The 17,224-nt window shown below is 34.9% G+C and overlaps 1 protein-coding gene across 1 annotated transcript; it reads left to right on the plus strand.

The window, feature by feature from the left end:
- Positions 1-9,460: 9,460 nt before the first annotated feature.
- LOC110632286 (uncharacterized) lies at positions 9,461-9,796 on the plus strand. Its single transcript, XM_021780443.1, has one exon. The coding sequence runs from the start codon at positions 9,461-9,463 to the stop codon at positions 9,794-9,796; it is 336 nt and encodes a 111-aa protein (XP_021636135.1).
- Positions 9,797-17,224: the final 7,428 nt, after the last annotated feature.

The following is a 17,224-nucleotide window of genomic DNA, read 5'->3' on the forward strand; positions in this document are numbered from 1 at the left end:
GACTACCTAAATATGAGGAGGTGGTTGATCGGGCTAGACAGTTGGAGATGTATGATGATGAACATTGGGCTCGTGAGCAGCGCAAGCGGTTTAAGAAAGATAGTCAAGGTAATCAATTTAACAGAGGACAGAGTCATCAGGGTTCTTATTAGGATAATAAGCAGGGTTCTCAGTCTACAGTTGGCAATAGGGCACATCAATCTGGAGTTGGTCAGGGACGTGAGCAGAGAACACATGCAGGGAATGCTCGGTATAACCAAATTAGCACTGAGCCTATTACCACTCTTTGTCAGCATTGTGGTAAGCCACATAAGGGCACTTGTCATTGGGTCACTGGAGCATGCTTTGGTTGTGGACAACTGGGACACCGTAGACAAGACTCTTCTAATAGTGAAATAACTCAGGGTGCTGGTCAAGCAACACATTCTGCTCCCTCTCAGGCTCAACAAGTTTCACAGTATAGTGGTAGAAGTCAGGGTTTTGGTGGTCGCGGTCAGGGTGGTAGAGGTTCTGGTGGTAGAGGATTTGGTCAAACTCAGGGACAGGCATCTGGTGGTAGAGGTCAAGCTAGGGTTTTTGCTTTGACTCAGCAGGATGCTCAGGCATCTAATGCAGTAGTGACAGGTACACTTCCTATTTGCTCATTTGATGCTAAAGTACTGTTTGATCCTGGTTCCAGTCATTCCTTTGTTTCTCCATACTTTTCCATGAGATTTAGTACACCACCTACTTTGTTAGAGTGTCCTTTATCTGTATCAACACCTATGGGGGATGCAATAGACACTGATATAGTGTATAGGGGATGTATAGTTCACATTGGAGATAGGGAATTAGCTGCAGATCTTGTTTCTTTGGATATGTTTGAGTTTGATGTGATTTTAGGCATGGATTGGTTAGCCACTTATCACGTTTCATTGGATTGTTATAATAAAGTTGTACTCTTTAAAATTCCTGGGGAGGCAGAATTTCAATTTCAGGGAGATCGCAGTATGGCCTCTAGTAATCTTATCTCCGTAGTGAGTGCTAGACGATTATTGCGAAAGAGGTGTAAAGGGTATCTAGCTTATGTTAGAGATGTTCAGGTAGAAGGTGCAGGTTTGGAGAATGTTGCAGTGGTTAAGGAGTTTCCTGATGTGTTTCCAGAAGATTTATCAGGTTTACCCCCGGAGCGATAGGTAGAGTTTGGTATAGACGTAGTTCCTGGAACTTAGCCCATATCTATGCCACCTTATCGTATGGCACCCGCAGAACTTAAGGAGTTGAAGGAGCAACTACAGGACCTACTAGATAAGGGGTTTATTCGCCCTAGTGTTTCTCCATGGGGTGCTCCTGTGTTATTTGTACGGAAGAATGATGGGTCTTTGAGAATGTGCATTGATTATAGGCAATTGAATAAGGTGACTGTGCGTAATAAGTATCCTCTTCCACGCATAGATGACCTGTTTGACCAACTTCAAGGTGCAAAGTATTTTTCCAAGATTGATCTTCGATTTGGGTATCATCAATTGAGGGTCAAGAAAGAAGACATACTCAAGACGGCCTTTAGGACTAGGTATGAACACTATGAATTTCTTGTAATGTCTTTTGGTCTTACCAATGCTCTGGCTGCTTTTATGGATCTCATGAATAGAGTTTTCAAGCCTTTCGTAGATCAATTTGTTATAGTGTTCATCGATGACATTCTAGTGTACTCAAAGAGTAAGGAGGAGCATGAGCAGCATTTGAGAATTATCCTTCAGACCTTACGAGAACACAAGCTATATGCCAAGTTCTCAAAATGTGAGTTTTGGTTAGATAGTGTGGCTTTCCTAGGCCATACAGCATCTAAGGATGGGGTGTGCGTTGATAAGAAGAAAGTTGAGGCAGTGCTTCATTGGCCTAGACCTACAACTGTGTTAGAGATTCGTAGTTTCTTAGGTTTAGCAGGGTATTATAGACGGTTTGTTCAAGACTTCTCTCGTATTGCAGCACCTTTAACTAAGTTGACACAAAAGAATGTGAAATTTCAGTGGTCTGAGGCTTGTGAAAAAAGTTTTCAGGAGCTTAAGACTCGTTTAACTATAGCACCAGTGTTAGCCCTTCCATCTGGATCAGGGGGTTACGTAACGGCCCGACCCACTAGTGATATTGTCCGCTCTGGGCCGAAGCCCTCACGGTTTTAAAACGCGTCACTAGGGGTTACGAACCGCCAACTTATAAACCCAGCATCTCTCCCGTGTTTTGTCGATGTGGGATTTGCCTAGGGTGTTACAATCCACCCCCCTTATGGGACTCAGCGTCCTCGCTGAGGTTTGCCCCACCATCGTTCAAGGTTGCATGCAGAGCGGCTCTGATACCACAAATGTAACGGCCCGGCCCACTAGTGATATTGTTCGCTCTGGGCCGAAGCTCTCACGGTTTTAAAACGCGTCACTAGGGGTTACGAACCGCCAACTTATAAACCCAGCATCTCTCCCGTGTTTTGTCGATGTGGGATTTGCCTAGGGTGTTACAATCCGGCACCCTATGTGGCACTTCTTGCTTGGCTATACGGTAGACGGGTAAGGGGCATCACATATATTGTGATGCTTCTAGGATTGGTTTAGGATGTGTTTTGATGCAGCATGGACGGGTTATTGCATATGCTTCTCGTCAGTTGAAAAGGCACGAGCAGAATTATCCAACTCATGATTTGGAAATTGCTGCAGTAATTTTTGCTTTGAAAATCTGGAGGCACTATTTGTATGGTAAGACTTGTAAAATCTTCACTGACCACAAAAGTCTCAAATACATATTTGACCAACGTGATCTTAATCTTAGGCAAAGGAGATGGATAGAATTGCTGAAGGATTATGATTGCACCATACAGTATCATCCTGGAAAAGCTAATGTAGTGGCTGATGCTCTAAGCAGGAAGTCTTCTAATAGTTTAGCCCATATATCTACCAAGATGAGGCCTCTGATTGGTGAATTACATGGGTTGCTAGATCAGGGAGTAGAGTTTAAAATCATAGCTGGATCATTCTTAGCACATTTTCGAGTTAGGCCTATCTTGATTGATCGAATTAAGGCTGCTCAGAAGAGGGATTCTCAGCTGTGTGTGATTATAGATAGTATTCATCAAGGCCAAGCTCAAGGGTTCATGTTGAATGATGATGGAGTTCTTAGTTATGGCACTAGACATTGTGTCCCCAATGTTGATGAGTTGAGAAGAGAAATCATGGAGGAGGCACACCATTCTGCTTACACAGTACACCCAGGTTCAACTAAGATGTACCGTGATTTAAGGGAGCATTATTGGTGGGGTGGCATGAAGAGGGATATTGCAGACTTTGTTGCTAAATGTTTGACTTGTCAACAGGTTAAGGCAGAACATCAGAGACCATCTGGGTTACTTCAGCCATTGCCTATTCCCGAGTGGAAGTGGGAGCATATTGCCATGGACTTTGTTGTGGGTTTACCTAGTACATGAGGTGGTTACAATGCAATCTGGGTGATAGTGGACAGATTGACAAAATATGCTCATTTCCTTCCTGTGAAGACTACATATGACTTTGCTAAACTTGCACAGTTGTATATAAACAAGATTGTTAGTCTTCATGGAGTTCCAGTTTCCATTGTCTCTGATTGTGGTACTCAGTTTACTTCTCGATTTTGGAAGAAATTCTAAGAAGCTTTAGGAACACGAGTAGACTTTAGTACTGCTTTTCACCCTCAGACGGATGGACAGTCAGAAAGGACCATACAGACATTAGAGGACATGCTTCGTGCATGCGTTATGGATTTTGGTGGCTGTTGGGATCATCATTTGCCTTTAGTGGAGTTTCCTTATAATAACAGTTATCAGGCAAGTATAGAGATGGCTCCATATGAGGCATTATATGGTCGAAAGTGTAGGTCACCGGTTTGTTGGGATGAAGTTGGAGAAAGAAGGCTTACTAGACCAGAGTTGATACAATTAACTTCAGAGAAGGTTCGACTAATTCGTGATCGAATTTTGACTGCTCAAAGTCGACAGAGAAGTTATGTTAACCCTAAGCGTAAAGATGTAGAATTTATGATTGGTGATCATGTATTTCTGAAAGTTTCCCCTATGAAAGGAATCATGAGGTTTGGGAAGAAAGGGAAACTTAGCCCTCGTTTTGTTGGTCCATTTGAAATTTTGGAGAGAATTGGAGCAGTTGCTTACCGTTTAGCCCTTCCACCTGGTTTTGCACATGTACATCCAATTTTCCATATTTCTATGCTTAGGAAGTATGTACCTGATCCATCTCATGTTTTACAACCTCAAACCATGCAATTTAGGGATGATATGTCATATGAGGAGCAACCAGTAAATATTTTAGATCGACAAATTAGGAAACTCCGGTCTAAGGAAGTGGCTTTGGTCAAAGTCTTGTGGCATAATCACTCAAGTAGTGAGGCCACATGGGAGGCAGAATCTGAAATGCGAGCCAAATATCCTCACTTATTTGATTCTTCAGGTTAGAATTTTGTCTATTCAAATTCGGGAACCGAATTTTTTTAAGGGGGGAAGAATGTGAAAACCTATATACATTTATTATTTATTATTATTTTATTTTAATTAGCTAACAATAATTTAATATATTTATAAAAAATATATATTTTTTATTAGATGATCTGCTTATTTATATATATATATATATATATATATATATATATATATATATATATATATATATATATATATATATATATATATATATATATTATTTTTGAAATTAAATATATATCTGCAATCTGAACAACCCAGTTCAATAATAACTCTTATCCCATTCTACACCTAATAGAACTCTTGAAATATATATATACCCTAATCATCTCTTCTGCTAAACTTTGCTCTCAAAACCTGTTTGTCACCTCCTTTTTCTATCAAATACTCAACAGAGAATTCCTAAATTTTTGCTTCTCTATTCATCACTTTCAATTCTGTTTTCAAGGTAAAAATTCTCATTCTTTATTCAATAATGGGTGAATTTGATTTTATTTTCTTTCCTTTATTTGTTACAACTACTATAGAAATTTATTTTCTCTTTGACCATTAGTATTAAATTGGGTTGATCATGATTAATAGTAACCTTGATTTAGATTATATATATATATATATATATATATATATATATATATATATATATATATATATATATATATGATATATATATATCCACCGAATTCCTATGAATTCGTCCCTGTTCACCGAATCATATATATATATATATATATATATATATATATATATATATATATATATATATATATATATATAGAAAGTCGTCCCTTTTCGTGTTCACCAAATGAGATATATATATATATAACCCTTGTCTGTCTTGTCCCCTGTTCATCCACATCCACGTCCACTGAATACGTCCCTGCGTGTATATATATATATATATATATATATATATATATATATATATATTAAAGTTATTTTATTTTATTATTATTTAATATTTTTCTTTTATATTTTGGGTATGTAGGAGATTCAAATATTCATTCTGTCAGCTGAAATTGTCTCTCTTTAATTGAAAATAACTACTATCTTGGAGATTCCAGGTGAGTGGTAATTATAGTACATGGCAATGTTTTAGTCCCTTTTAAAATTTCTTAGCATTAAGTTTGTTATTAAATGAAATTTTAAATCAATATTTTAACAATTATTTTATATGTGATTTTCTAGAGTTTTATTTTATTATTGATTTTGTTTCGATTTTGATTAAATAATTGATTTTGTCAACTATCTCTGCATTAGACCCATTAGGATTCCGAGAACAGGCCTTTAATGTATTTATATTGATTGATATTTGACTATAAAATTTACCGATGTGTTACTGAACTGATTTGAGATTGATTTGATTTTATTGACTCTCTGAAACTATTGAAATACACTATTGGAATTGCACTATCAGTTATTATTTGCTATCTGAAATTTTTTATTGATTTTGATTGATTTGTACAAATAAATTTTCTATTTTGAATTAGTACCTGTGCCCAGTATCTGTTTCTGTTATCTGGCCCCGCCGTGTGGACTATCACGGTGTTAGATTGCATTGTCGGGTCATGCATCATTGCAGTTTATGGGTTGCATTAGTATCATATGCATTGATATCTGTGAAGGAGGAGGAAGGTATCTAATATCTGGTAGCGCGCTTACCATCTGGCCTTTGGTGATGTGGGGTATCATTACCCTGGTGCACTGTACCATAAAATTTTTATTGAATGAATTTCTTTTATATATATGTTTTATGAAATTATTTTATTAATGATTTTGACAACATGAGCATGATTTTATTGAATAGAAATTTATTATGAAATTAATCAAGCGTCTGCCTGTTCCTATTCCGTTGTGTGCTATAATTATCATTCACTGAGCATCTAGCTCAAACCACGTTTTCTCATGCATTATATGTTTGGATCAATAGAATTGCGGTGATCCAAATATTCAGTCCATTTTATTTAGAGTGACAACTTTGATTTGTTCTCATGGTATGCCCGAATTCATGTTTTCTCGGGCTAATAATTAGTTTAGTTTATTGAACAGTTTAAGTTTTTATTGAAATCTGTAGAGACTCCGCAGTTTACTTATGGGATATTTATGATGCTTATTCAGCATTTTGTTTATTTGGATTTTGTCTATTTTTTTGGAATTAGTAAGTGACAATATATTCATTCAAGATACTCTGATAAGGCTTGCATGATTTAAGAATACTTAAATTATGATCCGGTCACGGTTCAGAATTTTGGGTCGTGACACTACCCCAAAGGACCGGGTCCCAGCGAAGATCTCAAGCCGTGTCTATCCGTCCTGTCCATATCCAACACTATACCACACGCACGCACATTGCTCCAAATTACCACAAACAACGTCTATGGCACTTTAACAGTTGTGAATGCAACATAAAACGTGCATAGAGTTTAACTACATAGATATATACATATAAGTGATGCATGTGCATGCTTGAACATATAATAATATCGAAATTACAATTAAAATTAATATTTTACTCACAGACTTAACCGCAGTCACTGTGGCGGCTGGGTGGAGGAGGAAGGCTGTCTCGGCTCACCTGACAATTTTATTACAATTATTTAGTACATTTGACTCAATACAAGTTAAGAAAAGATCAAAGATATCCTAAGTCGTGCTGAAAATCCGGCAGATTCTCCCTTATACCTAGGACCTACACAACCTGCAAAAGGGCTTAAAACGCACTTCTATATCCACAAACCATACACCTACAACTCAATCACATCACACAGCCCCTCCTGGGCTCATCCAAACAGTCATCAATCACAATATGTAAAATTACAGTTTAGTCCTCATGATTTAACCCTTTTGCAAAAACTATTCAAATGAGTTCTAAAAATTCTAAAACTTTGCTTCGCTGTCCTTAGCATCATTACTAAGCTAATGCAAAAGGAATTAAAATTTTTTGAGCTACCACGAATATTTTATGAATTTTTAATCAAATTCAAGCACTAGAAAATTATGAAAAAGCAAGGTTCGGGTTTACCTATGCCGATTCCGACTCCGGGGACGCGTTCGGGACGTCTGACAACGGTGGGATAGCCAAAATCTCGACCCTATCTGTCTGGCTGGAAATTCACAGACTTGAGCAACCGTCGAATTTCCACGAATTGAAGGTACCTACACGAAGCCCACAATACGGGGGTTAGTAAATAATTTTTTACTGAATTTTCTAAGCTCATTTAGTGCTCGGAAAAATACTACGAAGTTTCGTGGAACCCACCAAAAAATGGTGTCGAAAAATTTTGAAATTTATATTGCTGCGAAGCTCTCGACTAGTGGAGCGCTCCGGTACTCTCAGTTTTCTCCTGGGGTTCACGGTTTGCGAGAAATCTAGCCCAAAAGTTAAAATGGGCTAAAACTTCCTGGACAAAAATTAGACAAACCGCTAGAATGAATTTTGGTGTTCTTGGTGTCTATGGAAAGCTCTCGAGGTGTAGATGAGTTTAAACACAAGATCCGGCCCAAACAGTGGCCGGATCGGCCGAATTTTGGCCGGGAAAGTGAGGCATCGCGCTTCTTCGAGCGCACTTTCCCAGCGTTCCAGCAGCGGCCGGTGAGAGGGATGGTTGCTGGAGGGGCGCCGGTGAGCTGGGGAGGCTGGGGCGGTAGCTGGCCTGCTTGAGGAGGAGGGAGGAGAGAGAAAATGGGAGAGAGAGGAAGAGAGACGGGATGTGCGCAGGGAAGAAAGAAAAGGAAGAAAGAGGCCGGTCCGATTCTACCGGTCCGATCCAGTCCTATTCGATTCGGCCGGTCCAATTCAGGATACAAAATTTTAAATTTTTACTCTGCCTTGGGACCGAAAACGAAACCCAAAAATTTTAAAAAAATTCTAAAAAACTCAGAAAAATTCGTAGAGTCCAAATATATTTTTAGTTTTACCACGTGTTCTTTAAATTAATTTTTAAAAATCATCAAAGTTTTATATTTTCGAAAAATCGAACCCGATTTCTAAAATCTGAAAAATTTCAAATAATTTCTCAAAAATTTAAATAAAATAAAATAATAATATTTACCCACAAAATAATAAATTTAAAAATTTTGGGTATTATATTTGCCTAAATCCTATGTATAACACAAATAATTTATCACACACTAAACTAAACAAAGGGAAAAAATCAAGAACCAATCATTAAAAAAGAGAATTAATTTTCAATAATTTTATTTAATTTCAATAATAATCATAATCTCAAAGCTACTGTGACAAAAAGATTAGCTCTATTTATAGAGCTTGCGACTCCAGTCAAATTAAGAATAAAAATTCTAATTCAACTCTAATTAAAAATACTAAATAAGATAAATTAAGAAATAATAGACCTAATAATAATAAAATTTCTAAATAATAAAAACATTTTAAATTTCTTAATTCTATAATAATTAAAACTGTTAGATAAAATTCTAAATTTTCTATTCTTCATTACTTATATTTAACAAAAATATGTTGTTTTAAAACAATGTGAGACAACACATTTTATATAAATCCACCAATTTTTTTTTTTTTTCCTTAAGAAAAACCAGAAGCACAAAATCTAAGAAAATAATACATGCATATATAGTTTTTTTTTTCCTAATCATGTGAGAGTATTAAAAAAAAAAAGATGAAAATTACGAAGTAACAATTACAGTGCGTAAAATAATCAAAATATTTTTTTATTGTATAACAAATTGAATTAATTTTATCCATACTTACTCAAATTATTACTATATCACATTATAGTTTCTTAAATTTAATTAATGTCTTTTAATGTAAAATTTGACATTTAATTGCTAATTAATTAGGGTAATTAAGTGATAATTAATCTTAACCGTGCAACTTATCGGTTATTACTTGATCTATTAAAAAAAATACTAAACACCTTTAAGAATTTTCGGAGAAGAAAAAAGTCACCAAAAGCAGAAACAAACCGAAGAAGAAGAAGAAGGAGAAGAGAAGCAATGGTGTTCAACAGCTTGATAATAGCGTCAGTTGCTCACAAATCAGCCGACGCATGGCAACAAATAGCACGCATTCAACTCCAGGACCGTCTAAGCAGCCACCAGCTTCTGGATCTCATCTGCTGCTTTCCTCTCCAGCAATTGGGTAGTTTTGCTCTTTGGCTCTGGACTTTTCTCTGCCTTCCTCCTCCTGATTCCTTCTACCCTTACTCTTATTACTCCTCTTCTTCAGAAGACGATGATCAACCTTATCTTACTCATGCTTTAGCCTCTTCTTCCTCCTCTTCCTCCTCCCTTGATCTTGGTGACTACTACCATGATTCTCACTCTGATTGATTGACTGATGATGGATCTTCCTTCTCCAGTTTCAGTCCTTTGTGTACAGTAACTCTCTTTCTCTCTCTTCGTCTTTGAACTTTGATTTCCCTTTGATTCCTTTCACATTTGTAGTGTTGTTTTTATATTCATTTGATTTTTTTTCTTTTCCTAATTTTGCAATTATTGTTGTTATTTGGTAATCATAGGAGCCTGTGATCTTTTTGCCAGTGAGGGAATTTGTTCTATTGGATATTGATGGATTTTAGCTTTTAGAATTCAGTGACTTGGGTGCTTTTTTTTTTTCGTTAGTATTGGTTTTATTCTGCTTATGTGCTGATTTTGCTTTGTGATTCTATTTAAGATTCCTTTTGACAATGCAATTTATCTATTTTTTGTACTTTATGTTTATGCAAGAGCATATTCAATCTATTCACCAGGACTTGGTGGATGCCCATGTTAGAGATGAAAGAGTTTGTATTGCTGTCTTTGAAATTGGTTGGACTATGTATGGATATTTAACACCATTTAGCAGTTTTTTTGGTCTCATATTTACTACTGTAAAGTTTTCATCAGATTTTCAATTCCAAGAAGAAAAATGTCTTGTCAAAACGAATGAGATATTTGCACGTACATGATATCAGATTTTCTTGATGGTAATTACCTAGGACTAGGAGTTAAAAAAAACCTTTATTTGTCTTTTTTGTTTTCCCAAAAAAGAGCTCCAGGATTGCTGCCTCTAAGGTGCTGAGGATATACATGTTACATACTATAGGAAGAAGAAAAGAAATAGTAATAGGCAGTAGCTTAGTCCAGTGGTAAGTGTTTTGGAGCGAAATGTAGTTAGAATTGGTGGGAAAGATACTGAAGTAGTTTAGATAACACAATTTCTTAGAGGCAGTTACACTGCTCTTGTATAAAAGGAGAACTCATATCTGTGTTCATTCTTTTCAAGAATCAATAACAGAAATACTTTCTCTTCTCTGAAATTCTCTCCTTCTCTTCTCATCTAATCTGTTTCTCTTTTCATCCAATCTCTTCTAGGTTTCTATCTTAATCTCTGTTCCAGAGATTATTTCAGTACTGATACTTAACAATATGATCCACGAATCCGCCACCTTGTTGAACATGTGCAGACCCTTTTGTTATTGCTTTGATTGAAAGTGAAACTGTGAATAAATAATCATTTGACTTTTCCAGGTACTTGCCGATGAAGTTATCCTTTTGCCATGTATTATATTGTAGAATTTGACTAAAAAAAAAAGGACTGGGAAAGATGGCTTCTGCACAGGCTTGGATTTGATGCTGGATCACGGAAAAATATTTCTTGTCCAAGTAAGACAATTTGAAGGATCTAGGTTATGTTTGGGCTTGTCTTCTATGTATACTCATGGCTGCTAATAGTGTTGAATCTTTGTGGTTAATTTCTGAATTTTAGAGATTCCATTTTTCCTGTTGTGTGATATCAATGTTTAGAGTTGAATGCATAACAAAATATTCACTTTGTGTACAAAAGTTGTTGGTACTTCTTGTTTCCCATTTCTTTGCTTAAATAATTCTTAGAATTAGCTGCTCATGCTCATTACCAATTTGCAAATGTGATCTAGGTCTCATTCCATTCGCATTTTTTTCCAGGATCCTTCTTTTGGCTTATCTGTATTTCATGGATGCATTAGATCTTGTATTTTTCAGTTATGATATAAAAAGCATATGCGAGCTTGTTTTGGTGAAAGAATATGGAAGTATGATTTGAATTATTGACTAAAATCTTGAATTTATGTGCATGAATAGTCCTAAATTGAATTGTAACAAAAATTGTTCTTGGGTAATTAAATTGCTTCATACCATATTAGAGACTTGTGTTGCAAATAAACTTATTAAATTGTTTACACATCCATAAACTTTGTGATCAAGAACCCTAGTTTTGAGTTTTCAAAAACAGAAAAAGAAATATGCAATAACAAATGGACAAAACATATATATATATATGAGTAAATAATGTAACAATTGACATGCATTAGGAGGATCAAACAGTAGCTAAATGAATGATAAAAGTATTAATATCCATATCTTGATTTCTTACCCATTTTTTCTGTTCATGTCAATAATGGCTTCCATTGCAGAACCCTTAGATCCTAAGCTTTCAGACCTGTTCCAAGCTGTACTTTCTCACTTGAAGACATGCCAGGCCTTAATGGTGAAAGATGCCCAAACATTATGGCTGCAGGAGCATTAAATAAAAAAATAAAAAAAGATCTAGTTCTTCATTTTGATCTTGTGGTTAGGAACCATCCACTTTCTGGGATAAGGGTGATCCACTATCAGTTTCTTAGGCAAATTGCTGATGAGAAAGAGATAGTAACCTCTGGAAAAGAGTCACAAATAGGGTTGATAGGAATATGCCTACTTTACTTGGATGTTGTTTTTAGCATCTTTATGTGTCATAGGGCTATTCAGTCATTCAGCGCACACAGAAAAAGATATTCTCATTCTCTTTGCCATGGTCGACAAAAGGAATGCCACTGTGATCTTTTGGCTTCAGTGGTTATTATGTAATAATCCTATCTCATTCGATGCATGATTTTTGCTCACACTGCCAACACTGTAATAGTTCCACCTCCACTTCCACCAACAGCCATCCTATAGGAGAATCATAATTTTCTTAGAGGACTTTCTACTGTGGCAAATCATATGAAAGGACTGCTCAGAGCTGTTTACCTTTTGTTTTGCTGCAATCAGCTAATGGAGAAACCTACAACTTTTTTAAGATTTTATGCTTGGTGACTGTCTCATCTAATTCTCGTTGCATTTGTTTTAGCATAATTATAAAATGCTTATTCAACTCGTCTCCTTTCTCAATTTCTTTGGCCGGTGACCTGCTTGTGATTTTTCTGTTCTTTTTGAAAACAAAGGCTAGAGCCAGGTGGAGAGAGGGAAATTGTAGCCAAGGTGTTTTTTGTTTTGAATGCTTTCTTATTTTTATGGCATTTCTAACTCAAATCATTGTCAAACTTTTTATGAGAGGGCATCAAACAGAAGGCCAGCAGCAAAAGTGTCCTACATCCACTTTATATCCTTCTGAACCTTGGAATGTCTCTACCCGTGTCAACTATGTCTATTGTTTGACTCGAACTCCCTACTCCCTAGGAAAATGGCATTTGGAGATTAGAAGATTTGCAAGTTTTTGGCAACTACCTCTAGCAGTGCTTACAGTTCACGGGCAGCATTCAACTCATTTCTATTTGTACTTTATGGGATGGTTTTTCTGGGGACACTTATTCTCTTTACATATTCACTGGAAATAATTTAGGTAAATTACAAAAATCCCCTTGAAATTAAGTGAAATTCACACTTGAATGCTCACTTTTAAACAATTTATTAAACAGTCCTCAACTTTTTAGTTTCACTGTATTTTAGTCCTTCCTTTAAATCTCATATATTTGTCTCTAGTTTCTACTTAGAATAACATTTTTAGTTTGTGAGTTTTCTATAGAAAGAACTCCTTAATCCCAAAACCTAAAAGGTGAGGTACTAAAATGTCGTTTTAACTAAAAGGCAAGGAATTGAAAAGTTTTTTCCACCTAGAAGTAAGGGAGTAAAATATAATGCAAATGCAGTGATTTTTTTTTTCCAAAATTCAAATAGTATTTAATTCAATTTTGAAAAACCATGGATATAAGTGTGAATAATGTCAGTAGGATTTTGTAAATTATATAAGTGATTTTAGGCTCACTTGTGTTTCAAAGGCATGATACAATCCATTTGCAACCTATTTGTCTTCTTGTTTATTTTTTTTTTTTCCTTTTTGATCTTTCATTTCTGCATATATAGAATGAGATTTGAGATTGTTAAAACAATTGGCCAAATTTTTCCTGAAGGCTGTTGGTTTTAATTTAGAATGTGGTGGAGCATTTAATCCATAAGTCTAAACTAGTAGAGACCCATGCAATGTATAAACACAACCAACGTTAATTGCTCAATGTCTCATTCTGGAATAACAAAATCACACAAACAAAACATACTGGAATAACAACAATAAATAAGTTTGCCGCAATGGTAACAATAAAGGAACCCAAAAGTTCAGTGCTAGCTGGAGAGGGAATTCCTATCATTCAATCGGAGATATAATTTTACATTTTTTTTGGGTTTTTATGATGTTATCTGTAATGTTATTATACTTTTGTTCTCCCTTCAACTAATTTTTTGTTCTTGTGTAAGCCCTTCAACTAATTTACAATTCCTAGATTTTGCCTGAAAATTAGAGGACAAACACCTTTTCATTGCAACTTTATTTTATTTTGATTTTTTGTTACCTTCTATGACTTGATGAGACTCAACCATGCATTACTTCCACTCAGTTGGAGTCAATACATCAATCCTTTTGCAGCATCCCACCTTATCAAGAACAATATATTTGCTAATACTCTTGTGTTCTGTAGAATTTTATTCTGTACATTGATTTAAAAAAAAAAAATCCTTGAACTCCAGTTTGTATTCATAATATGCGTGCGTATTATATGTTTCATTTAAAAAAAAATACTTAGTATTTAACCCTTTATAGTCTATAAATATCTACATTCTATATAATTTATTCCTACATAATTTAATTAGTTATAATAAAATCATTTATACACACACATATGTATAATTTGCTAATACTTGTGTTCTGTAGAATTTTCTTCTGTACATTGATGAAAAATTCCTTTAACTCCAGTTTTTAGTTAAAATCTGTCCTCTATGGTAAAGCAGCAGTCTTCTCTGACAAGTATGAACTTACTTTAGAGGCAGTAAGTTTTGATTTTAACAATTAACCTACTGATGATTGAAGAGCAGTCAACCAATGCTATCATCAACCAGATCATTAAGTTTAGGATATGTGAATATATATATATCTGGTATGTATATGGGAGTTCTTTAAGTACCATAAAATTTGTGGTTCAGGCTTATAGTTTGGGCATGTAAGAGGGGAAAAGGGAGAGTATGTGTGTAAGATGTGTTAGAATTTAGATTATTGAAAGAGAGATAATTGGAGAGTTGAAAGCCCACCAATTCTCATATTCAGGCTTGGGTTTGTAACAGTTTTTTGGGAGTTTTGAGAATTTTTTAGTAGGCAAATCTTGCAGTCCTTTTTTAATTTTTTGCGTAAAACACTTAATTTTGGATTTGCATTTTGTGCATCATACTCATTTTTAATCTTTCATTAGCCTATGTTCCTCTTTCTTTTTCATTCTGAAACTGCTGAACCATATAAATATCTATGATTAGCTGGCTAGAGCTTGTACAAATGGCTGCTTATATCACTAGTTTGGTGACAGTGGAAAAGATGTTTGTTACGTTAAAATATCCAGAAAGTTGTGACTTTATTGGTAACAGACTGCATTTTGCTGGTGGAGAACAAAATCTTCATGCAGATTCCAAATTAGATATATGATGCTCCACAACATTTCCTTTCACCATATTCTAATGGCCCGTGTGATGCTCTTACAAAAAAAATAGGTTAGATCCAACTCATCTTCAAAAGCTTACTCAAGGAGAAAACCATCCAGGACTCCAAGACTTTATTAGGGAATATTACCCCTATCCCAGACCGATAGCATATTCTTTATTAATGGTGGATACTCACTAGAATTAGTTGAAAGCGTTTATCTGATAAGTGATAACCATCAAAAGAATTGATGTAGGCCTGCTTCTGAGCATGGACCAAGTATTTATTAACTTGAAGATCAAATGGTTTCACTAAATTTTTTAGTTCCATTGAGTTTTGTGCCTTTTCCAACGTAGCTTAACGGACTTGATTTGAAAACTCAAATTATTCTAATAGAAAAATATTATGAAGAAAGTGGACTTCATGTATATCAAACAAGAAAATAAAATTATTCTCCATTCATTTCATTTTTATGTGATGTTCTTAAAACTCTGGAATTGAAGTTGTTTTTTGAAGATGACTTTAATATTATTGATTAATATATTTTTTTTAATTATTATGATGAGATGGTATTATATATTAGATTTTGCACATATTATTTAACGATAAATCATTTGGATGATAGTTATTAGCTCTTTAGACCAACCAAGTGTTGTTGAACAATCACTTTCCTATTCTTCTACCTATCGTTTCCCACTTAGAATGCGTAAAATGCAGAAAACTGACAAAAAATAGGTTGTCAAATTTGAATGCTGAATTAGAAGTATTGGGTTGTAAGAGGTGGTGGTGGTAGTGGTTGACTATGGAGGTTGAGAGCATCACAAGATCAAAACCATCCTTCCGAAAAATCAAGAATTTAGGCTTTGGGACACTTTTTCTAATCTTCTCCTTAAACTTTCTTTTATCATTATAACTAATGATTGAATTAGTGGTGTTGAGCTAATCTAACTTTACCTGTGCTAAATTTGCTAAATTAAGAATTTGAGTCTTAGAGCCAATTTAATTGGAAGGATTTTATCTGAATATCATTCTTGACTTGAACATAAATTAAAAATGTTACATAATAATATGATTATTAAATTAAAAAAAAAATAGAATTGTGAAATGTGAATCTAATGATATGTGGAAAAAGGGAAACCCTTGAGTGTTGAAAAAAACAGAAGTGGACACCCAAAACACCAATCACGGCACATGTGTCTCTTATATGTAGGGCCTTGAAGATTCTTTCGTCCAATTAGTGGGTACCTTTGTGCAATTTGGCTAAGAGCTAGCAATTTTCTAAAGAACTAGATAACAACATCATGGAGGGCAAAAGAAGAATAAAAGGCTAAAAAGGCTCTAACTCCATCTTTGTGACTTGTATATATATAAATTATATGCACATAACCCAATTGAGAAAAAGGGCAACTAGATACCAAACTTTTCCATGTCTAAAGGCATGGATTACTACTAGCTTTCCTCTATTTTACAGCTTTTTTCTTGGTGGGGGCACCGACTGCTATGCAATGGTGACTTTGTGTTCTTGTTGCCAAATAGAGGTCAAGCCTTAAATTATGACCCTTCTATTCCAACCCATGTGCAATATAACTACTCAAAGATTATTTAGCGACACCTTTCATGGGACCTTGTTGTACTCCAGTTAAGTAATGTGGAAAAGAGCAGCCATGATATACCGTGGAAGAAAGTAATATCAAAAAAATTATAAATTTAATTGAATATCAAAAAATGATTTATATATAATTAATAATAAATAATTTAAAATTAAGACTTAATTATTTTTTGTTATATTGTAGTTTAATGGGACTTTTCTCTTTAAACAGTAATAATTTTAAGTTCAACATCCTACCTGTCAATGTCCTCTTGTGGATGAAACAAAAGACCTAAGCATTGCAAGCAAGCACTTAACATTATTCCATGACCCATGATTTTTTTTTGCAAAGCAAGCAATGATTTTGAATATAATCATCTATAGTTGATATCAATACAAAAATCAACCCCTAAATCACTTGGAAATGATAATAATA

This window comes from Hevea brasiliensis, chromosome 15, assembly GCF_030052815.1.
Source record: "Hevea brasiliensis isolate MT/VB/25A 57/8 chromosome 15, ASM3005281v1, whole genome shotgun sequence".
NCBI lineage: Eukaryota > Viridiplantae > Streptophyta > Magnoliopsida > Malpighiales > Euphorbiaceae > Hevea > Hevea brasiliensis.

Bases quoted from the DNA above. Each gene is read 5' to 3' on its own strand.
- LOC110632286 (XM_021780443.1), top strand. From the start codon at position 9,461: ATGGTGTTCAACAGCTTGATAATAGCGTCAGTTGCTCACAAATCAGCC.